Raw genomic sequence first — 24,584 nt, forward strand, 5'->3', positions numbered from 1 at the left:
GTACCATTGCCATACCATATAGTTCATAATGCATAAGGGGAGGGGGTGGGGGAGGGGTAAAGGCCTCCCAGGCTTATACCATTGTCATACCATAGAGTTCATAATGCATAAGGGGAGGGGGTGGGGGAGGGGTAAAGGCCTCCCAGGCTTATACCATTGTCATACCATAGAGGTCATAATGCATAAGGGGAGGGGGTGGGGGAGGGGTAAAGGCCTCCCAGGCTTATACCATTGTCATACCATATAGGTCATACGGAGGTTTTCAATCTACGGCTTATAGATAACTAACTGTTCTTGATTGATTGGAGATATTAAACTTACTCGTATTCGTTGAGCCAGTATTCCTGTATTGACTTCATGTATTCTGGTTTGATACCAAAATGAAACTTGGTTTCTTCAACACTCTCAAACCATCGGGTCTTTCTCAAACGATCTGAATAAGGATAGAAGGGCAACATATTTATAAAGTTTGAGGTAAAATGAAAGATCTGCCAGGGTCGAAACGTAAGGTAATTATTTTGCTCTACTAAAAAATATGCTAAGATGAGCTCGATACAGTACAAAGGATAGATTGCTCATCATTATAAAGGCCCGGTCACACAGGCCCCGATAACGAGAACGAAAACGAGAACAAAAACGAGAACAAAAATGAGAACGTTAAAAATGCACGCCCTCGATTGGTTGGATGAGTGAATGTGCGTATTCTGTGCGGAACAATTCAACCAATAGAATGAGTACTCTGTGCGTGGTTTTCGTTATCATTTTCGTTATCGCTGCAGTGTGACTTGACCCTAACCCACCTTTCAAATCGTCCATGTCTTCGTCAGTAACATTGATCTTGAACTTTCTGATGGATGTATCCTCTTTGGTTGTTGGTCTTTCACCTCGTCCCCACCACCCATCCCCTATCTCAGGGGGACTTGGTGGTGAGCTGAAGATGCCACTCATGTAGGCAGCTAATACACCAATCAGTAGAACACTGACTGCTAATTTCCATCCCATTGTCGTTGTTGTGTTGAAGACTATCTTTCCAAACCAAAACAGATCTGAAGTATTGTAAAAGATAAATCATCACTTAAAGGCAGTGTACACTATTGGTAATTACTCAAAATAGTTATTATAGCACAAAACCTTACTTGGTAAAGATGGGGAGCTGTTGATAATATAAAACATTGTGAAAACTGCTCCCTCTGAAGTAAGTATTAACGTGAAGTAATTTCCACGAATTTGAATCCGATACCTCAGAATTAGCTTTTGAGGTCTCGAAATCAAGCATCTGAAAGCACACAACTTCGTTTGACAAGGGTGTTTTTCTTTCTTTTTTATCTCGCAACTTCGACGGTTAATTGAGCTCAAATTTTCACAGGTTTGTTATTTTGTGCATATGTTGAGACCAAGTGAGCAGACTGGTCTTTGACAATTACCAAACGTGTCCAGTGTCTTATCCCCAAAACTTTTTACTTTTTACGATAATAACGAACTTGGACGTAATGTTTTGTATTTATTTAAGTTATAACTCCCTAATTAGTTCAATATAACTTTGGGGTACAATACTGTTTGGCTAAAATGTATAGACATTTAGTTTGTTATCTTTTATTGTCGACGTTTGTCATGTCTCATTGGCCCTATAGGGGTGGGGAACAGTGGATTCATAAATCTGGTCCCCGAGTAAACAAAACCACCCAATAAATTAATAATTAAAACATTATCGCAGTCCATCTTTGTTGATGATATGAAGGAGATTTGATAAAATCACGGTAGCGCCCATTGTGTCAAAAGATGTTAAAATCATTAAGAATTTCAGAAGTGAAGAAAATGGAATAATAGCTGACTGCTTACCAATAAAGGCCCGATGTTATAAAACAGTATTAAATGACCTGGCGTTTCGACCATAGCGGGGTCTTTCTCGATCAAAGGCCTAGGTCGATTCAGCAGGCCATTAGTTATTTTGTAGATTCAGAAATATTATACCATTCAATTTTGGCATAAAATATTACAACCATAGACAGTTTGTTTGAATACCTAAAGTTTAAAATGATCTCTAAACCTGAGAATGAATTGCTTTTACAGCCTAATTACAACTAACGTTTCCTCCGCAATTTGTTTTTACCTTTAATAGCATCAGGCGACATAAGCAAGACCTATTTAAATAGATGTCTGTATTAATAACTTCCAACTCAAAGATCGTTTTCTGTAAAATGTGTTATTTGCTGTCTGATGATCATGCATAAAAAAACAGACAAAATAAAAAACAAGCAAAAGAGAATGCTATCTGTGTTTTGTTTACTTTACACACAAACTAAGTACACATTGTCGGGACCTTAGTTCTCACACGATACAAGCTCTCGCTGGTCAGGACAAAAAAGAACATAGACTTGCTGTACCAATCATAATATGAAAGCAAATGTCGGTCCAATTGCATAATGTCGTTAAAGGCAGATATACACACGAAAAACACCCGGGTCAAAATTGACCCGGATTCCGAGTCCTGTTTTGTTGACCCGTTTTCGGGTCAAGTTGACCCGGAAGAAGAAACTGGCTTAAAATCCCCAATTTGTTTAAGTTCCAGTTGTCTTGTCTTCAGCACAGTTCTCCAAATAATAGTTATGGTAGCACTTTGCCTTTCTGCATTCCACCAATCAAGCACCCTTAATACGTCCCTGGATTATTCGAGTTGGTCTTTGAAAAGCGTTTCAGTAACCGTTTGTTTTAAAATGCATATGGGTAGTAAAATTCTCACAATTGTTTTTTTTTTCAACAAGAATAATATGGAATAAACGTATTATTGAACTGAACTGAAGTGAGAAAGATGTTGTAAAAGTAGAATACAATGATCCACACAAACATGCCTCGAAAATGCACGGTTTTTCTTTAACCTCGTCGACTAAGTGGCCATTTATGGTAGTCAAATTTTTGACTCCCATAAATGGCCGACCGTGTTAGTTCGCAAAGTAAAATGAAAACCACGCAATTTCGAAGCAACCGGTGGATCATTGTTTTCTACTTTTACAACATCTTTTTAACCATGCATTTCATAACAAACGGTTACAAACGCTTTTTATACACCAACTCGTCCGATCCAAGGCAAACGTGTTCCTTTAAGGATCCTCCCGAGTCAGAGGCAATGAAAACTTCATGAGAAGTGTCGCATCCCGTACAACGTACAATCATGGTACATGAACAATTAAGGGCTCTGTCCTTGAATATTTCTTGAGTTCGTTCAACTTAAGTCAGTTGCTATATACGCTAAAAGAACATACCATATCCATCCATTGACCCCTAGCTAGTGTAATATCGTTCCTATTCCTGAAAATGATGCTACTTGTAATTATAGTAATAGTATTATAACAATTTTACGTCTAGTACTGTAGGGCCACGAGTGAATCAAGAGGTAATATAATAAAACCCTACCGCACACACGTTTTGATCGACAGCTTTTTTAAGAGAGCTCAGACGTCCGGTATTAGTGTGGTCTCACCAGGTGCAGTGCATTGGAGACTACCACCATTCACAATGACTGAGGATTCTACAGGACACCGACTGTAGTCTACTCAGTATTCTTTCTTTCAAAGAACCTTTGATCCCAGCCAGCTTACATCTACCAGCAAAATCTAGCTCCACTGCTGATAACCGAAGCATGTGTATTTTGTTTGTATTAGAAGGTAGGAGTTGCACATACATGTATATTAAACACCAGTGAATTTCAACAGCTGCGCTCAATGTGTTTATTTAACAAATTGTCATAGGTGGCAAACAATTGACTATAATTCAATACATGCTACAATGGCTGGATTTCACATTGTCCGAAAGTGAAGTGGCCTTCGCTAATGTGCTGCAATACACACAAGACGATGTGTGTAGCACTACTACATGCCGCTCGCAGTTTCAAATGAAGCTTACCCTGTGAGAGCACAGTGTGTGCCTGCCCGTGAGTTTATAGACATGTCAGGGTTAGATGGTTCAGCAGTGGTTAATACAAAATATTTCAATAGTCATCACGACCGATCAAAAAGGCCGAATTAACTTGTAAATTATATCCAACAACATTTGATTTTAATACTTAACTTGTTTTAATAGTGTTGTTGACAAGGTCAAATTAATATGAAATAAAGAAAACATCACAATCACTATAAAACAGAGGGTTTGTATTGATGTTTTCAATTGTTTATTCAAACAAATTTAACTCCTAGATAGGGCGCCCTCTGCCTTGTTAATCTTGGCACTTTGGGGTCCATCCAGTACTATAACAGAAACAATTTGACTTCGGGCGTCGGCTAATAATACAGTCGGCTAATAATAATAATAACATTTAAAATTTATATTGCGCCCCTCACATACAAATTGATCAAAGGCGCAGAACACATGTTAAAAAGCACAAAGTGGAAGAAAAAGACAAAGAAAACAGACTGGTCACCAGGCCAGTGCCCAAGCAAACGTATGGGGATACGTCTGTACCGATTTCAATATCGTAAATGTAATTACATATTATTATTGTTAGTGAAACCAACTTATTTGCTCTCACTTATCGTCGTCATATAGATCCCGGTGATTTGGAGCTACGTCTGGCCAACCCGATATCTTCATTTACAGGCACACTGCAAGCACGTTGTACAAGCAGTCAACAATGGAGCTCTGTGTGTGCTGGTAACCTATGGGATCATAGAGATACTGAATCTGCTTGCCGCCATCTTGGTTTCTCATTTGCTGTTGAGACCAAGAACATCTACGTCTCCACTCTAGACCCTATAGATGTTCCCGATAGAGTGATCATATCCGAGGTTGGATGTGTGGGAAATGAAACTAATCTTATAGAGTGTGGGTTGGGCTTGGTGCGTTCAACATGTAGCATAATACCAAGAATATCATGTGGAACAGGTAAGAATTAGATCATTGGCTGTCAAGGCAATGCAATGCAGTCAAACAATGGACATAGCACGCGTGCACGTAGACTGGTACCCTGATCTCATCCGCAAGGTTAAAAACAGGTTGGACCTACTTGCTTTCACCAGCCTAACAGTGTGACGTCAGATGTTCAGACTAGCTTGTCTTTCCACACACAACTACATGTATTAGCCAATGATAGGTTTTCATTTACCACAGTGAGTGCGCGGTTATGGTCTTGTGACGACATTATGCAAATACAGATTTGCCCGCCAAAAGACCACATCCCGATTTTAGAAAACAATGTCTCCTCGTGAAAACTGGTCGTAGATCTGTCTTAATTCGTTGAGACAAAAAAATAAATAATAATAATTTTATAAATAGGATTTATAAAGTGAAATATAACGAACAAAATTCAAAATATAAAATCGGCCAAAACTGGGTCATGGAACTTCAAAAACGAAAACTCAAATGTTAGATATCAAATCTCACAGAAATTAACTCAGAGTACGTTTTGTTTGAATATCCCATAGGGAATAATAAAGTGAATTTAATTGAATTGAAGTGAATTTAATTTATTTTATTTCATTTTAAACAAGGTCTTAACATAACTCTTAAATATATAATCTGATCTTAAGATGTTGATTATATTATGTTTCCATAGAAACCAGTGAGTTTGGATTCCGTGTTGGACTATGTGGAATCAATGATCTTTGTGGTACTGAGTGTGCGCAAACCATCGAAAACAACACTCCTAGGATCAGATGTCATTGTGATCAACTTTGCCAGGCTCTTGGTGATTGTTGCTATGACTACCAGATAAACTGTAACCCGGAAGGACTCCCCCACTACATCACTACAAGGTCTCCCTGTGGAGTGGTACCAATGCGTTGCGTTGCCGAGCCTTTATGGAAAATATGTTGGGTATTATTTAATCAGTGTTTGCCCAGAATCTTGGTTAGAGGGCGGAATAAGAGACTTATGTAAAATGCCATGGAATGGAGAGGATATCATTGGCTCTCTACCAGTGTACAATAATGACTCGCTATATCAATACAGAAATATATACTGTGCTATATGCAATGAGAATCGTATGATAACATGCTACAATGGTCGGTCCATGCAGCCTATAACGTGTATGGTTGCAAAATCCTATGTTCCAAACTTTAACGACACTGGAACTTCCAGGTTATTTACTGGTGACCTTTAGGGGTTCAAGTTCCAAGTAGTATAGAAGGGGAAGTTCGGAGGTGTTCAGCACCTACCATAAATACTTGTTTTGATGAGTTTAGTGAAACGCTGAAACGGAACAGGTTGTCTGAGGCTATGTTGGACCTACTAGCTTACCGGCCTTCATGGTTCAACACTAAACCAATTATCGCAATCCCTAGTTGCGCAATGTTGCAATAACGTCAGTCCTCACACTCAAGAGAGCTATTGTTGGACCTCTAGCTTACCGGCCTGTCATTGGTTCAAACCATAACCAATTAATCAGCAAATCCCTATTGCGCAATGGTGCAATAACGTCAGTCTCACACTCGAGAGGTCCTGTGACTATTTCTTGTGCGTAGAGAGAGTGGACGTCCACGGAATCCATGGTTCAAGGTGTTTGAAACCGTGTGAGAGTTTTACTGGCATGTCTAAACTCTTGATTTGCTCTTTACGTTTAAGAGCGATAACACTTCTTTAAGCGCTAGGGCATCGTCCCTGTACAACGGGAGAGATCTTTTGATCCTTTTCTACAGTAGCTGCAGCGCGTTGACTTGTAATTCTGGGTTCGAAATCCAAGGAAACGAGTGTGTTGAAAAGACAGTGCCCTCAACGTCAGCACCTGTAGCAGTTCAGGAGTTTGCATTCAACCCAAATAATACAGTCAACGTTGGTTTGGTGGATTGTCTACGGTTGTTTCTTGTTGATACTTTGGTATCGTCTTTTGGGACGCAACACTAAATAACTCATCAACAGTAGAGTTGCTTACCGTGAATTTTCTAGCAGGAAACAAAACAGTCGTGGATAGCATTCAGAGCGTCATCTTGAGTTACAAATCTAGTATTTGTAATATTTCTCAGTTTGTTCTGTTTTTAGAACTACAAAGTATTCTTCCCGCGCAGACTTGTAAAGATTTTAACACCAGTGGACTTGACCTTTTCCATGGTTACGTCACCAGGAATGACGTATTTCGTATTAGACAGTTTGATTACAATGTAATGAATGACTACCATGTCTATGGGATTGATGAGGCTTGTCTTGAAATCAAACTAACATGCACTTCACTCGTGGCGTTGAATTCAACTGAGTTTGTGCTGTCAGCGGAAGGGAATGTAACAGTGCTAAAGTATATCCCATCTGATGTTTCTATACCTCACGACGCGTACGTTCTTCTTGCAGATGGAAGTGCAGTCATTTGTGCTGACTATCTGACCGGTCCACAACCACAGAATGCTACGGCCCTCGCATTGATATACCTTAGCTATATACTCTACACTCTATCAGTCATTGCTCTTGCTGTAACATTCCTCATTTACTCCCTACTACCACCACTGCGCAACTTGGCAGGTCTGTCCATCATGAACCTTGTGGGGGCGCTCTTTATAGCAAATCTCCTCCTCTTACTCTCGGGGCAATTACTCGATGTACCAACGCTGTGTCTCATTGCGGCCCCCCTAATCCACTTCACATGGCTGGCAGCGTTCGTGTGGATGGCTGTTTTGTCATGCAAGGTTGCACGAACTCTCAGCAGTAAAGTGGTCAATAAGACCCACGAGTCACCAACGAAACCACTACTTCTATATATGCTATTTGCCTGGGGTGTACCACTGGTAATCGTTGCAATATGTATCACACTACACTTCTGTCAGTATACCAGTGCCGGTCCAATATACGTAGACCAGACCAGGTGTTACATAGTGAGTCCATTAGTTAACTTATACGCCTTTGGTATCCCAGTCGCCTTAACCCTTGCTCTCAGTATATGTTTCTTCGTATACACCGTAGTTTTTCTGAGAAGATCTCGAAGCTCTACTCGTGCAGCGAGAAGTGAGACGCGACTTCAAGAGGTCAAAGTGGAGCTCCTTATTTACATCAGGGTAAAGACTTTTTTTTGTATTTTACATTTAACAAATATATAATAGCAATCAAACCGAGATGTCGTCATTCCAAAATACCACAGTAACCTGTCTGTCAACCACCATAGTTATCCAACGTTATATTTTTAAAGGGACGGCCTACGTTTGGTAATCACACACTTTAAATTATGGGGTTACAAAGCAGCTTTTTAACATTTCGATAGTAGATAGTATTTTAAAAATCATTTCACTTGCGGTAATGCAAATAAAGTACTATCAGGTTTTATCCTCCAAAAGTTGAATCCGAGAAACTGTCGGATAGGTTTATCAGATTGTGTCTTCCCATTGCGGATTATTCTTCCTTTGCGGACATCATAACCTCGACGGAGGGTCCGTGATTTTCATAAACGCTACCACCTTTTGACATGAAGTTTTCACTGCGTTTTATTCTATCTATATTAATAGGATTAAAGCAATCTAACCGTTCAAAAAATACTTTGCCTTTAATTTTGCATTATGTGCGCTTTCAAAATCAGTTATACGGTTTAGCTCCATCTTGCCACTCCTATAATTTTAATGTTGCTATTATTTTATCTTCTTTTGTCTTTTCCAGCTGTGCGTTCTAATGGGACTCTCTTGGATACTAGGATTCTTAATCCAAATCATAGACGGATACGCAGTCATCTTCATCTTTGTCATCTTAAACTCTTCACAAGGCGTTTTGATCTTTCTCAGTTTCTGCTTTACAAAGCGGGTACATAACCTTCTTAATGAGCATTACAGTCGTTCAAAGAAGCAACGTCAGACGAGACGAAAGAAGACTAATCAGTTGGTTGTCAGTGGGACACAGAGTCATTCAAAGACGGGCCCTTCCGTCAACACAAACACAACACGTCTTTAAAGACACTGGACAGCTTTGGTAATTGTCAAAGACCAGTCTTCTCATTTGGTGTATCTCAACATATGCATAAAACAACAAACTTGTGAAAATTTGAGCTCATTTGGTCGTCGAAGTTGCGCGATAATAAATGAAAGAAAAAACACCGTTGTCACACGAAGTTGTGTGCTCAGATGCTCAAAGTATAGAAATCAAAATCGTGGAGAATTACTTTTTTTTTCTCGAAAACTACGTTACTTCAGAGGGAGCCGTTTCTCACAATGGTCTAATACTATCCACTCTCCATGTACTCGTTACCAAGTTAGTTTTTATGTTATTAGCAATTATTTTGAGTAATTACCAACAGTATCCGGTGCCTGTAAAAAGCCACTAATAACAATGGATTGTTTGGTTACATTAAACTTGATTTTATTGTCAGTTTGTTCAAAACGGCCGGAGGATGGGAGGGGGGGGGGGGGGTAACGCCACCAACGTTGAATAGTTTGATTGGACTCTCACCCAAACCAACACCATTGGGAAAACATACTGCATACAGCACATGCGCATGGTGCAGGACTGCGCTGCCTGTGAGACTGCCTGGATGGACGAGATGTTTTTAACACATGTCTACACTAGAGAACTGTTATAAGTGATTGTGAGTGTTGCTAATTTCGTCATGATTATTTTTCATTCAACTGTCAGGAATAAAAGCTTCATCTGCGTCCGAAAGCATTCTCATGATAGTTTTTCCTTAGCAGATATTAGTTGTACAAATTCTAATGCAGACGTTTCATTATTATTATTTTGTTTTTTACTGTGAATCAATTGCAATTCAGCCTTTTGCTGCGATGCGAGATCTTATCGAACCATTTTCCCATTTTAAATATTTGTCAAGAAGTATTTTCGACAAACCATTTTGAATGAATGAAAGAATGAACTCTTATGCATGCAGCCCGCTGCAGTGAATCAATTCAACATTTCGGTGATATTTTCACAAGTTTCATAAAAAAGTAATCTTCTTGACATCTTATTGTTAATATTTTCATTAGTTTTGCTCCTTCCACAGGCAAAATGTTAAATGAATCAAGATATACGTGTACATGGTTATTACAGTTAAAGATGCAGTTATAATGTACCATAGTTATATAATTATTTATTTACCGACATTGTATATAGCAGAGAACAATAATGGAGTACTGATTACATGTATTGTTAGATAATTAGTTTACATTTATATGAAAAACATGTTTGTACATGATCGTAAAACAGTGGGCTTGTTTCAAAGGCAGTGGACACTATTGGTAATTGTCAAAGACTAGCCTTTACAGTTGGTGTATCTCAACATATGCATAAAATAACAAACCTGTGAGTATTTGAGCTCAATCAGTCATCGAACTTGTGAGATAATAATGAAAGAAAAAAACACCCTTGCCACACGAAGTTGTTAGATGGTTGATTTCGAGACTTCAAGTTCTAAATCTGAGGTATCGAAATCAAATTCGTGGAAATTACTTCTTTCTCGAAAACTATGGCACTTCAGAGGGAGCCGTTTCTCACAATGTTTTATACCATCAACCTTTCCCCATTGCTCGTGACCAAGAAAGATAAAAATAATTATTTTAAGTAATTACCTATAGTGTCCACTGCCTTAAAATAAATAAGTGCACAGCTAAACTTTAGTATTTTAAAACAGTCTGCATAACTTTAATTGAAAACTGCAAGCATATGGAGGCCTGGACGTTGTGGTAGGAGATTCTGTTCCACATACGGCGATCTTTGAACAAACTTCTTCTATTATTACAAATATAATAACAAGTCTACCTAAATCAACGTGAACACTTTAAAATGGACGAAGAATGCACACTCAGAAAATGTTTCATTTAAAATGTAATTATAATAATATATGATTGTATAAGTATACCATACAAATCAAATTAAATAAGTTTGTGTAATCATAGGGACGATGTTTATACTTCATTACGTGATCATGTGTCATTTTTTTCCATTACAAAGTATTTTTCAAGAGCAACAATTTTCCATCTTGGATAGATTTCAAGGAACCATTGAAACCCGTGATGGTGCACCTAACACTGGCAAGAGGTATGGGATGTAAAAAGATTTTGCTTGGGGGATGGTGTGGGTTGAGGTGGTAGACCGAACATCTGACGTCACACTTCGAGGCTCGTAAATAACGCCAGAGAGTGGCCTCTATAGCGTAAGTCAATCCCACTGATCTCATAGCGGGTCGAGTGCGTTCAATGAAGTCGCAAAGGACGCCATTTTGAAACACCCAAAACTGCAAATATCTGCATACAATCCTATTTTTTATAGACGAAATTATTTAGCAAAATATCTGCTTGTGCGGGAAAAACTGCAATAATAGATTATACCATGTTTGTGGAAAGACATGCTGTCTATTTTTCGCGATTGTTTATTTGTTTTTAATATCATATACCAACAGTGTGTGCATATAAATAAGCACTGGGAAAAACAACATGTTTATGTGAGAAAATGCACTCTTTAAAGTAAAAAATACATCGTAGTTTGATTACCCGCTATGTGCATCTTTTTGGTGTTTCAAAATGGCCGCCAATCCGCTCCAGTCAGTATAACAGAAATAACCGGCCAATCCCCGTTCATCTTCACCTTTCACCTATAATCATATGCAGGTGACGGCATGTGCAGCTGTCAAACGTCAACTCGGACCAATCAAACACATATAAAGCTTAATACGTCACTGCAAGTTTATCATATTAATTGATCGTACCCAACGGTTCTGAAAAGCAGTATCTGTACCAGTATCGTTTGAGGGCTCCTTCTAAAGTAAAACACAGAAAACAAACTTGATTGGGTACGAGCTCGACTCCACGGGCACTTCCCTTCGGTACAAGCTCGACCCCGCCAGCCTTTCCCTTGGGTACGAGCTCGACTCCACGGGCATTTCCCTTGGCCCGCGAGCTAACTTCACGAGCCTTTCCCTTAGTCGGTGACCCCACCAGCCTTTCCCTTACGACCTTGACCCCACGAGCCTTTCCGTTTGGTACGCCATGTTTCACGTTCATAGTTATAACAATCTTATTTTAAAAACTGGTTCCAAAACGCGCAGTCAGATAATGATCAATGTCATGTCTCTCTGAAACTAATGCATGACGAATTTGAAAAATTTGTATTAACATTGAAAACAATCAAAATCTGTTGACAAATATTGAGTACTGTCTCGGTTAACCTTTTCCAACCCCATTGGATACACTCTAAACGATCATTAATTTTGCTTCAAACCTTTCTATCATAGAATCATGATATTATGAATCACATTTAATTATGACTCCGACGACATTACTTCTGGGTAAAGTTCTTCTACCTTTTGCACAAAATTTCTGACGTCTTCTGCAAGTAACTCAGGGACTTCTAATGCTGCAAAATGGCCGCCGGTTGGGTAGGTTCGATAGGTGATAATGTTGCTGAAGTGACGGGCTGCCCAGTTACGTTGGCTTCGGTTAAGATCATTTGGAAGATCAGCCAAACCAGTTGGAACGGTGTTTATGAACCTGCAAAGAAATAAAGAAACATATCAAAGTGGATTGTTCTACCATCATATTGCATATTGTCTATTTTCTTGTATTTTTATCAACATTTATTGTTCAGCACATTTGAACAAAATTATATTGGAATTTTCTCTGTGTAGGCCTAAAAGAAGATTACTTCGATTTATTACGGTAATTTTAACTATGCGTACATTCATTTGATCTTGATTTGCACTTCGACAAGCGTAGCAAACAGCTCGAACTGCGACACTTTGTTCGAAGACACTTTAAATAGGTGTGGCAAATAGGCTCATCAATGTTATTTAGAAAGTGTAGATGTTTCTACGACACCCATTGAAAATTACGTTACAAGCTCAGAAACGCCCTTACTGAGGTCAATGGAGACATATTCTAGACTTTTATCATGCTGTCTCCATATTGGTCACGTTCCTCGTATCAATGTACAGTAATGAATGCTAATAATCTTTTTGCAAATAAGAACCAGACTATTTTGTTTTTCCAGCCTCAGTTTGGAAATGTTGATTTCAATGGGAGAAATTCAAGATGGCTGCACCATGATAAAGGTCGATTGGCTGAGAGTAGTATGCAGCGCGTCACCCACACGTGATAAAGGTCTATTGGCTGAGAGTAGTGTGCAGCGTGTCACCCACACGTGATTAAGGTCTATTGGCTGAGAGTAGTGTGCAGCGCGTCACCCACACGTGATTAAGGTCTATTGGCTTTCCAATGGTTGACCTCAGCAATGGCAAATCAGAACAAAATACTTAACTTACTTTTTAAGCTCAGACGATTTTGGAATGGTCTCTTTGTACAGACGCAATGATGACGTAATGCATCCTGACACCCAATAGATCATGACGTTATTTAGCAGATCATCTTTGGACCAATAGCCATCCAGTCCGCCGTCGTCCAAGTCAATCCAACCGTAATTGGTCCAAACAGAAAACTTCTCAATGATGTAAGCAGCGAGCCCAACTGGGGAGTCGGTGAGGGCGTGTCCTGAAAGTCAAATGTAAACATGAAATGTCATCTGTACAGGCGTTTGTAGCACACACACACGCACTAATTTGCGGCTTGCCCACGTGAACAAAACCAACCCCAACCCCAACAGAACATCCGTATTATCTAACAATATAAATACCAATGACGTCAGATCAAATATTCATGGGAGACTTTTGAGACGCTGGTGGCAGATTAAGGTCCGTTTTGTGCAGCTATGAGCGTGCGCACACATGCTCAGTATTGCCAACGTAGGCCTGAACAAGCACACAACTGGCGAGAACTGTGAAAAAGTATCTTCCAAAAGTCTACAATTCAAACTGTAAAATATTAATGTCCGATGGAAGTAATAGGTTCAGGAATAGACTTACCGATAGTGTCTGGTTTAGTTGCATTCAAATGTAGATACCCAAACTCCTTCAACCCGAAAACAATACGACTCCAACTTGGAAGAAATTTACCATACGATTCGTCATCTAGGACAAGAGACGGGACCAGCTTGCCGAGTACCACCTGACTCAATGGAGCGAGTTGTGAAGTAAAATTACTGTGCATTCCACGCACGTGTCTAATAAAATTAAAAAAACAAATAACAAAAAAAAACACACGAAATGTTACCTTAAATTGACAGCAAAATAAGAACGGAATTGATCAGTTTTAATAAAATGTTGTTTACCTAGCTGGACCACCTGCTTAAAATGCAATATTAAATCATATTGTATATTTTGTTCCACCTGCCTAAAACGTTGTTTCATTTCAAACATTATTTCACTGTTTACATGTGTCTTTTATTATTGCACATTTGCCGAGGTTTGACCTGACGTATTGGTCCATCGTCCTGATTTCAAGACGTCTTACTTTTATTCAAGTCAATCTTTTTTCATAAATTGGAACCAATACGTCGTCCGCGACAGACGTCTGCCAACTACTATTACTACCTTTTGCATAACAAACTTGTATATTGAACATACGTTCCAAAAGGCCCTTTTATTGACACATTCATATATGATTTCCGATAATTGTTGTAAGTTTTTTGGCCTCTCTGTGTTTTAAGTATCCTCTGTCCTTACCATGTGAAAGTTTTGTCTGTCGATGGGAAACATACTCAGAAATATTGTTTCTCTTTAGAATAGCTGTTTTTTTTTACACGTTTTCGTGTTGTAATGGTGCTCGCTACGTTACCAGTTATAGTACGCCTATGTCAAAAACATGAAGTAAACTTACGTTAACTAGATTGAATTGAGTCCGCATGATCAACCTCAATTAGTAAAGGCTTTCTATACATTTCTTTAAAGGCTGTGGACACTATTGGTTATTACTCAATAATTATTATCATAAAACCTTTCTTGCTTACGAGTAAATGGGGAGAGGTTTACAGTATAAAACATTGTGAGAAACAGCTCCCTCTGAAGTAACGTAGTTTTCGAGAAAGAAGTATTTTTCCACGAACTTGATTTCAAGACCTCAGATTTAGAATTTGAGGTCTCGAAATCAAGTTCGTGGAAAAATACTTCTTTCTCGAAAACTACGTTACTTCAGAGGGAGCTGTTTCTCACAATGTTTTATATTATAACACCCCTTACAAGTATTCTGCCTGCTCATTGGTTTAGAGCGCGTCACATGACATGCTTTAGTTTTGCTAGGCGGCGGCCGTGTGATAGTGCGTCGGTTTGCCATGCGCTAGTCCGAAGACTAGCACACGGTGTACAGTACCCAGACGTCCGGTGCGTGTACGAGGATGATAAATTAATAGCCTGCAACCATTTCGGATTGCACGACACTACATGCAGCACAGTAAAATTGTTTGCAATCTGTATTCGCGTCGTCCGTGGATTGTAGCATTCAGGTCGTAACTTAATAATAATAGTACAGTATTTAGAAATGTTTGGGGTGTTATAAAACAAATATTGACTGATTTTACTCGTGCAATGGTTAAAACTATGACTCCCTCGGTGATCCCCGGAGCGTTCTATTTTCCTTCGGCTTCGCCTCGGGAAAATAGAACGCTCCGGGGGTCACCTCGGGAGTCATAGTTTTAACCATAGCACTCGAAGCAGTCAATATTTTTACTATCAACCTCTCCCCATTTACTCGTAAGCAAGAATGGTTTTATGATAATAATTATTGAGTAATTACCAATAGTGTCCACAACCTTTAAAGAAATGTATAGAAATCAAGCATTTGAAAGCACCCAACTTAATAATAATAATAATAATAATATGGATTTATAATGCGCACTTTTCCAGAAAACCGATCAAGGCGCCTACACAAAATGAAAACATTATACTTCGGGTGACAAAGGTGTTTTTTCTTTCATTGTCTCGCAACTTCGACGACCGACTGAGCTCAAATTTTCACAGGTTTGTTATGTTATGCATGTGTTGAGATACACCAACTGTGAAGACTAGTCTTTGACAATTACCAATAGTGTCCATTGCCTTTAAAACAAAATAATGTTCAACTTCCCTATCCATAATGCGCGGTTTGAGACTCAAACCAGTACATTAGTCGTACAGGCGCCTCGCTCTAACGGCTTGATAAAAAAGGCCCAAGATTGCACTAAGTTTTCCTCTGATATGACGTTAAATGACGTTATACAGGATTGCAGTTCTGTATAAAACTTACCTGTAAATGCCTAATCGAGTGGTTGAGCTTTATACTAACATAATATCCAAAGACAGTGTTCATATTTTGAGTGATCAACCAGGCTTAAAGGCAGTGGACACTATTGGTAATTGTCAAAGACTAGCCTTCACATTTGGAAATCAAATTCGTGGAAAATTACTTCTCTCTCGGAAACTATGGCACTTCAGAGGGAGCAGTTTCTCACAATGTTTTATACCATCTACCTCTCCACATTACTCGTCACCAAGAAAGGTTTTATGCTAATAATTATTTTGAGTAATTACCAATAGTGTCCACTGCCTTTAATCCGTTGTGTTGGCCAGGATAAAATAATAAAACATTTTCACAATTCCTATTTAGTAAGCCAGCACATTGTCATGTCATATCTGCAAGTTGGCCTTAAATTTACAAGCTGTTGTGTTTTCTTTAAAATTTCATTTACACTTTTTGTCCAATATGAAATATTCTTCGAAAATATTTCACAAAAAGTATCATGTTATAACAATGGTGTTTGTTGTACTTTGACCAATACCGTATAACGGCCTAAGCTTGATTGAGTCACTAGGTAAGCTTATCAAAAAGACCAAGATCACAGAGTGAAATCTGAGTCCAAAATTCTTTTTTGGTTTCAATCTGTTCCGGTTTTCTACTGCAGCGGGAAGTGACACGATAGGAAAGAGGTCATAACGTGACCTTGTTCATGAGATATCGCTTCCACGTCACACGGCCAAAAGGCCACTGTAATGTGAGGGCTACACGTAACTGATTTTGGGCTGTCAACTAAATCAACTGAAACCAGAGGAACGTTGCTACCTACTCCTGGGGCTGAAACAGGGTTACCCCCTTGACAGTCCAGATGGATGTAGGCATGGGTATCATCCACTAGGAGCCTGGCTGGTAGAGCAGAAAGCACTTTACCTTCCTGACTCTTGTGTGTTTTAAACAGCAAATAATCAAAGTGAACTATGTGTGAACTCAAATCTTTCCATTCAACCGAGGATGTGGTACCAATATCCATTTCCTTCCAGTTTCATTAAATCAGTTTTATGGACATATTTGAATTCACATGAGAGTAAACTTGCTGTCTTGACAACAATAATTGTCATCGTGTGGATGCCCATCATCCCAAAGCAGGCGGGGTCCTGGAAGACCCAGCAAGTCCATACTCAAGACCCTGATTGAGGACGCGCAGGAGTAAGTGAGGAGCTAATCGGTTGAACGTTAGGATAGAGTTATGTGGCCTGGCAGACATCAAGCCCGACTACTCAAACATGCGGCAATGTGACAGCTTGGGTCGACTGATTGAGTGAGTGAATGAGTGAGTGAGTGATTGAGTGATTAAGTGAATGAGTGAATGAGAAAAATAAGTGTCTTACTTTGGGAACATTCCAGCCGTCTGATCAATCACCATAGACCCCCAATCACCTCCTTGAAGGTAGTAACTTTCAAACCCCAATCGAAGCATCAACTTGTGGAAAATACGGCCAATCTCCCTCACGTTCAGACCTAGACCATTATAATATACGTGTTTACATTTTAAACAAGATACAAATCTTTATTCAACCCTTTAATTGGCGCTTGCGCTGTTGGATGCTGTATTAAAATAACAATAAAATAAAAAATAATATGAAAGTATGTTATGTTCTAAATAATTATATGAATCAATAATATATATATAGCATTTGCAGAACGTCAATGCGTATTATCATACACCCTTCTATAATTGAATTGAATTCAATTTAATCTAATATCTATTTCCGTACTCATAATAAGATAAGACAGAATCATTGGACAATATGAAAGTACAATACAAGCAAAGTGGAAGCATGGCCAATGATAATAATATTGCAATTGTTCTTAAAACTCTAAGCTTTGAGTAAGGAGGCTGTTCAAACAAGCCGAGGCATGTTGGTAGCAGCCCCTGAAATAGTACGACAACAATAAGCAAAGACAAAGAAACAAAACAAAACAAACCGATAATGCAAAACGTACCAGTAATAAGTTATTTATACAGATCAATGCCCAAGAAATAATAAGAGAACATAACAAACAGCTATGGAGCTTTGTACTTTTTGTAAGAAAAAGGAACACGTTGCTTTGGATCGGTCGAGTTGCTCTTTGAAAAGCGTTTTTGTGACCGTTTATTATAAAATGCATATGGTTAGAAATATGATGTAAAGGAAGAATACGATGATCTACACAAATATGCCTCGAAATTGCGTGTTTGTTTTTTGTCACCTCGTCCAATCACACGGTCGGCCATTTATCGGAGTCAAAATTTTGACTCCCATAAATGGCCGACCGTGATAGTTCGCGACGTAAAAAGAAAACCGTGCAATTTTGAGAGATACTTGTGTGGATTATTATATTCTACTTTTAAAACATCTTTCTAACCATATACATTTCATAACAAACGGTTTCAAACGCTTTTTATAGACCAACTCGTCCGATCCAAGGCAACACAGCCCTGAAATATTACTTGCTGAGGTGCTAGAATGTTTGAGAAATGAGTAAAACAATGTCATGAAAACAATTTTCGTCTCAGTGATCATGAGACGGCTTATTTTAACATGTCAAAACGTAGTTTCATGACAGTGTTTTACTCATTTCTCAAAAAACTAGAGCACCTCAGCAGCAACTAATATTTTAAGGTACGCTTTCTACTATTATTATCTTCAAACGGTGTAAGTTTAAAGTAACCTTGTGGACATTGTGTTTTGTGTTACAAAAAAAATACCCAAATCCTTTAAGCAAAGAGAGAGCTGATGACAAGCAGTTGATTCGCAGTAGAAGGCTTACTTACATTGCGAGCGAGTAGGGCTCTTCGAACAAGGCTTAGTAAATTGACCAACAGAAAGCTGTTTTTGATCCTGGTTTTTGAAGTATAGGTTGTCAACACTACAACAACTGGTGCCTGTCCGGATATGAATCAGCAACGCTAAGGTCAACAGTGACTACAGAGCACTAATATTGATCACATGGCCTATATTGTATGGCTCTGCTTACCGTAAGCGAAGAATTAACGCTTACGGAAGAGTGGAGTTCCGCATTAACGTCAATGCTTGTGCGCGCGCGTACTCCCCGTTACTAAAAAAATCATGAATTTAGTTTGTAGAGGATACCCTTTTTTGATTCGAATTTGAACGTCTTCCCGTGTTGCGCGTGTGGGTTCTAATCAATCTTAGTAGAGAAAGTACCCGCGATGTGCAATTCAATTAGTGGTATACTGGCTGTTTGTTTGAAGGACTTATTTCTGTTTGGAATTAAAAACCTTTGACTTTATCTACCAACCTTGTTTATGCGCAGCCTCAGAGAAGCCGTACCCGGGAAGAGATGGGCAGATTACTTCAAATACGTCCACATCAGTCCCTCCATGATTAGTCGGGTCGATTAACATTGGAATAATCTGAGTTGTCAAATATAAATAAAAAACTCACTTAGTGAGTTTAGGCACTCTAGTTTCTCAAAGACTGGTCACATGGGGGTGTAATTAAATGATAGAATGAGCAACCTTATGACCTATACGTAGCAATAAGATTTTATTTATTATTATTATTATTTTTTAATATATTTATCAATGACTCTTTAAAAATCACAGTGCAATGTCAACTTTGGGTATGCACTATGCATGCAAGAAAGCATATTTTCGGTGTGTGTATTGATTTGTTATTTTGTTAAGGAGTGATCACAATGTCACTGGTGATCCTCACACTGTCATGTCCCATTAAGTAAAGGATCCCGATATTGAGAATTTGTTATTTAAAATAAATAATGTATTATTGTTCACACTTTCGAAGCGAATTTTGGTGACGCAATAATCGGCACGTGGTCCCCTTCAAATTGTGACGTAAGAACATTTGCTTCACAAGAAGTATGAACCAAGTCTTAGTGATAAATAATTGGCGATTTTAGAATTCTTTATGTATGATTAACAATCTATACTTCGTTCGTTCTGATTCCTACTAACAAATGACAAACTCCTGATACCCACTCTCGTGTGGGGTAGAGACAGTGACCCGCCCTGTATGTCTTAGTGACTGAATTGAATGTGGCTGGTGAGTAAGCACAAATTACTCAACCGCTAACATTACTGGAATTAAAGCGCAGTGATTGTCTCCACATTCACATGAGAACATGAAATACTAGCACAGGATGAAACCATAAGCAAGTGAAATTGCGTGTACAACCATGTGTAAATCTCTTGATTTTGTGTGAGTGTTAACTCTAAAAATGCCGTTTTCGAACAGTATACTCTGCTCGTCTTCATGAAAAAACACACACCGGCTCTTTTCAAAGCAAACACTCACACTAAAGAGATTTAAATATGATTGTACCCGCAAGTTTGCTATTTATTAATAACTTCTTCCTATTTGTCCATACCAAGAAAAGCTTTTAAAAATACTAAAAATCTAGCATGTTAAATTGGAGACTGAACATGTTTCATTATAAAGCCCTTTACCTTAAAGAACTCGTAGAACGATCCTGGCCATCCATGCACCATCATTATTGGTTTTGCTCTCTGTCCAGGTTTCAGCTTACTGGGTGTGGCTCGTACAAAGTGGATATCAATTCCTTCAATATTGGTCTTAAACTGTGGATACTTGTTCAGACGCTTCTCTTGTTTACGCCAACTTAAAACGAACACAAATAATTATAGCGTTATGCATAGGGTCATGTAGATCGTCTGAAAATAACAATTATGACCTAACTTCACTGACGTAACAGTTTTTTTTGCGAAACTTTCTTAAAAGAACCATAGGAGGGCATTCAAAATATCTGCCCTTTAAACGATTAAAACTTGTTAAATGTCATAGGAACTCAATATCTTTATTGGTAGAAAACATTTCTATTGAACCTCACCAAATGTTCGTTGTTGTTCATGCTAGTCTTTAAAGAAGTGAACAACCCCAAAACAGAACCAAAAATTTTACAAGAAATCGAATCGACAAATTAGAAGAAAAAAAACACATAATCTGACTTTATTTCCATATAACATCTTTGCTTATTTTTCACTTTTAGACTTAGCCCTAACATTCTGAAGACAATCGGAGCGTATGAATCGAAACGTTAAGTTTTCAACCATCGATTCTTTTCAGAACCGAAAGCAAACCCCGCCTAAATAATTATACTTCCATATTATAAGAGATGTAAAATTTGCATCGGGGATAAAAAATATTTATTTATTTATTTTTTTTTTTTCAAATACACCGATGTGTGTTGTACTTTCCCGACTCCCTTAAAAAATATCCCATGTTACTCGGGTGGGATTCGAACCCACGACCTTTGCAATTCCAGAGCAGTGTCTTACCAACTATTGCCCGGTAGCTAGAGGCAATCGAATTTTACTTCCATCGTGAAAAGTTTCAAATCGTACTTACTCGTATTCGTTGAGCCAGTATTCCTGTATTGACTTCATGTATTCTGGTTTGATACCAAAATGAAACTTGGTTTCTTCAACACTCTCAAACCATCGGGCCTTTCTCAAACGATCTAACAAGAAAACAAGATATTTGTTTGCTCTTCCATTTTTTTTTCCAGAAAGCCGATAAAATTCGACAGAAATATCGAACCTTAATACTGTAAAAACGTCTATTAACATCTGTTAAATTCAAACAGACTATGAACTTATACTCGAACCATTCTTCTGTAACATATTTCCCTCTGAAATGAAGTCATATTTTGAATGAAACTAAAATGTGAAAAATGCAAGGCAACTGATATTGGTTGTCACAACAAGGACATGTTGTTAACATGCTGGTTTCCGAGCTTGGTTTTTCACTTTATTATACCTAAGCAAAGATGAAGCCCAAATTGTCACTGGCTAAAAACTATGCTTGACTAAAAAAGGTATGAACACTGGAGTTTAATGTCTTAGCTCTCCAATCTTGTTTACAACACGCCTCTGTGATTCAACAATACAAACAAGTACATTGAACTATAGGAAGGATTCTCACCATTAAGATCTTCCAATTCTTCAGCAGATACCTCCAGCTTGAATTCCCTAATTGCCGCATCTTCCTCCTCCTCTGGTTTTTTGCCTCGTCCCCACCACCCATCTAACACTGGCACTATGTTACGGGGGGGACCAGAAGAGCGTCTAAAAGCACCACTCAAATACACAATCAGAACCCCGGCAGACAACACCCCGACTGCTACTAGCATTAAAGCCATGTTAATCAGCGTCTAGTCGGAGTCTGTCTTGAAAACGTGTCCTTAGATTCAAACTGGTAAATCGACTTCAACTTCTGCAAATCAGAAAACAGATTTCAATCATTATTATAAGGAATGACCCTATAGTGCACTGACTTTTGTTTCTTTTAAACCATGAAACACGTTGAATTACAAACAGGAAATGACAATATCACCATAATGCATACAGTCACGCCAAATGGTTATACGTTAGCATAGAAGGGATCGTTAACCGAGAGATCGTATGACGAGATGACACACACCAAAAATGCACGGAAGTGGAAGTGGTAACACACAACCTCGTTCCCATAGCTGCTTCCTAGCAAAATAGTAGACCTTTTGTTGAACCAACATGATTAACCATAAAAGTAAACAAGTCCCATATCACGAAAACGGGCCTTAGACGCATCCAGAAAGATGTGCGCAACGCCCGCTAATCTGTGGCGTATGTTCCAATTATCCAATCGTACTGCCTTTAGTTTATTAACAACACTGTACCAAAAAAAAAAACAAAAAAAAAAAAACACACACACAACGAAACAACAATTTCTCTTTTTGTTTTCTAAAGTTGAATACTTGGGTTTAAATAAACTATACGGAGAACGACACGGAGCGGACTTCTTCAAACTATTTTAAGGGATCTTTAAAGTAAACTTTACCGGTATCCTGAATAATTAACTTTCATATGTAAAAGCAGAGTGGGCCTTCCATTCGAGTTTGTCTCCAATTTCACCCTGTCTATCATAATTACTTTTTCCAGAATTTAATAATCATCATATCGTTAAATACACAAATTTAATACACAGTATAGATAATATGAGATTATAAACCTAACACAGTTGTTTACTTCAGTACGCGGCGAATTACAAAGAGTTTAATCAATCAATTAAAGTGCGATTCTTTGTATTTGTATCTTTTAACATAATAAATCTCACATTATACTCTCTTTGAAAAAAGAAATTCCACAGTTTGGATGTTAAATTCAAATAAATTTGATAAACGTTTTCCGCTGGGAATTGTGTATAAAAGACTGAGATTTGCTCTGCCAGAAAGTAAACCGGCTCAAATCTTGAAGTTAGTGAGCACCTCATGGTACCACAAGCTCAAAACGAAACTCAAAATTTATCATTCGAGACTATTCGCACCAAGTAAGTGGTCAGGCTACCTGTACATACCATATCAAGGGGAGGAATCTGTATAAAGGCCTGACCAGGCTCTTTGGTTGACTCTCAATCTCTTCAAAGCAGATTTTTCATCTATTTTTTTTAAACAGGGATACTACATTGCTCGATATAAACTTAAATATCACTCATGCAACCATGAACAAGATTAAGAACAAACTTTGACTTGGCCCTAGGTTTCCTTTAGTGTTATCGGAAATCTCCACATGTTTGACAATCGCAAACACCTTAATCAATGCATGATGTAACCAACTGCCTGCTTTTTAACCTGGCTTCGGTAGACTCCTGCGTAATTGGCTTTAATTATTGCTACCACTCACTGGTATATCGGTAGTTTCGAAGACTGCAACCCAACTTTCATCTTCATTTAACAGCTTATCAAATGTTTCGAGGGAAGGAGTTTTTTACAAGGCATTGGACACGTTCGGCAAAGAAAAAAAGAAAAAAGTTCACAGATTTACAACAGGGTTTACAGATGTAATGGTGAAAACTTCTCATGAAATATTACTCCATGAAACGCGTTACTTTTAGAGAAAACATTACAACAATTCTCGATATCGAGAATTACGGATTTATTTTAAACACATGTCATGAGGCGGCGAAACGTGCGGAAACAAGCGTGGGTTTTCCCGTTATTTTCCGTTATCCCGACTCCGATGACCCATTGAGCCTAAATTTTCACAGGTTTGTTATTTTATATATAAGTTGTGATACACGAAGTTTGGGCCTTTGGGCAACACTGTTGACCGAAAGTGTCTTATGGTTTAAAGCAAGCTCAGTAATACTAAGTTTGACTTTTTAGCAACTTACGAAAGATACAATCTTGTGAAGTCTTGAAACTCTGCTCCTCAGCATAACTCAAGATTGAAACTGAATTGAACTTCTAAACTTGGCATATACATGAACATTTACACAAATGCGCTACTTGATCAATGACGTCGTGATGACGTCATCAGATGTCAAATAACATAAAGCTTAATATGAAAAAACCCACAAAAACACATGAACAATTTAAACCCAACGTGAAACTTATATAAAATAAAATTTAAATTTTAACACACCTTTCAGGGCAGCTCAAAATAAATAATGGAACAAAAATCTCAGTGACAATTTGTATGTACCGATGACGATCTGGCGATGATTGTAATACAGTAGCAGGTTATTCAGTTGATTTTTAAAGCTTGAGATTATCGCCGCTTTATTTTGAACTAAACGTGGACAT

At 38.3% G+C, this 24,584-nt stretch overlaps 2 protein-coding genes and 1 pseudogene across 2 annotated transcripts; 1 reads left to right on the forward strand and 2 right to left on the reverse strand.

Annotated features, from left to right (window-relative positions):
- Positions 1-317: 317 nt before the first annotated feature.
- LOC117307401 (epoxide hydrolase 1-like) lies at positions 318-3,709 on the reverse strand. The gene is made up of 3 exons (XM_033792142.1): positions 3,421-3,709; positions 801-1,046; positions 318-433 (listed from the first exon to the last, which is right to left on the reverse strand). The coding sequence occupies exons 2-3, from the start codon at positions 1,000-1,002 to the stop codon at positions 318-320; spliced, it is 318 nt and encodes a 105-aa protein (XP_033648033.1). The 5' UTR covers positions 1,003-1,046; positions 3,421-3,709.
- A 778-nt stretch (positions 3,710-4,487) lies between these two features.
- Positions 4,488-8,883, forward strand: LOC117307406 (annotated as a pseudogene).
- Positions 8,884-10,849: 1,966 nt separating this feature from the next.
- LOC117307114 (epoxide hydrolase 1-like) lies at positions 10,850-22,177 on the reverse strand. The gene is made up of 8 exons (XM_033791774.1): positions 21,947-22,177; positions 21,371-21,482; positions 20,452-20,623; positions 19,284-19,398; positions 17,369-17,498; positions 13,739-13,935; positions 13,142-13,367; positions 10,850-12,371 (listed from the first exon to the last, which is right to left on the reverse strand). Exons 1-8 carry the CDS (start codon positions 22,161-22,163, stop codon positions 12,143-12,145), a joined length of 1,398 nt encoding a protein of 465 aa, XP_033647665.1. The 5' UTR covers positions 22,164-22,177; the 3' UTR covers positions 10,850-12,142.
- Positions 22,178-24,584: the final 2,407 nt, after the last annotated feature.

This window comes from Asterias rubens, chromosome 2 (genome assembly GCF_902459465.1).
Source record: "Asterias rubens chromosome 2, eAstRub1.3, whole genome shotgun sequence".
NCBI lineage: Eukaryota > Metazoa > Echinodermata > Asteroidea > Forcipulatida > Asteriidae > Asterias > Asterias rubens.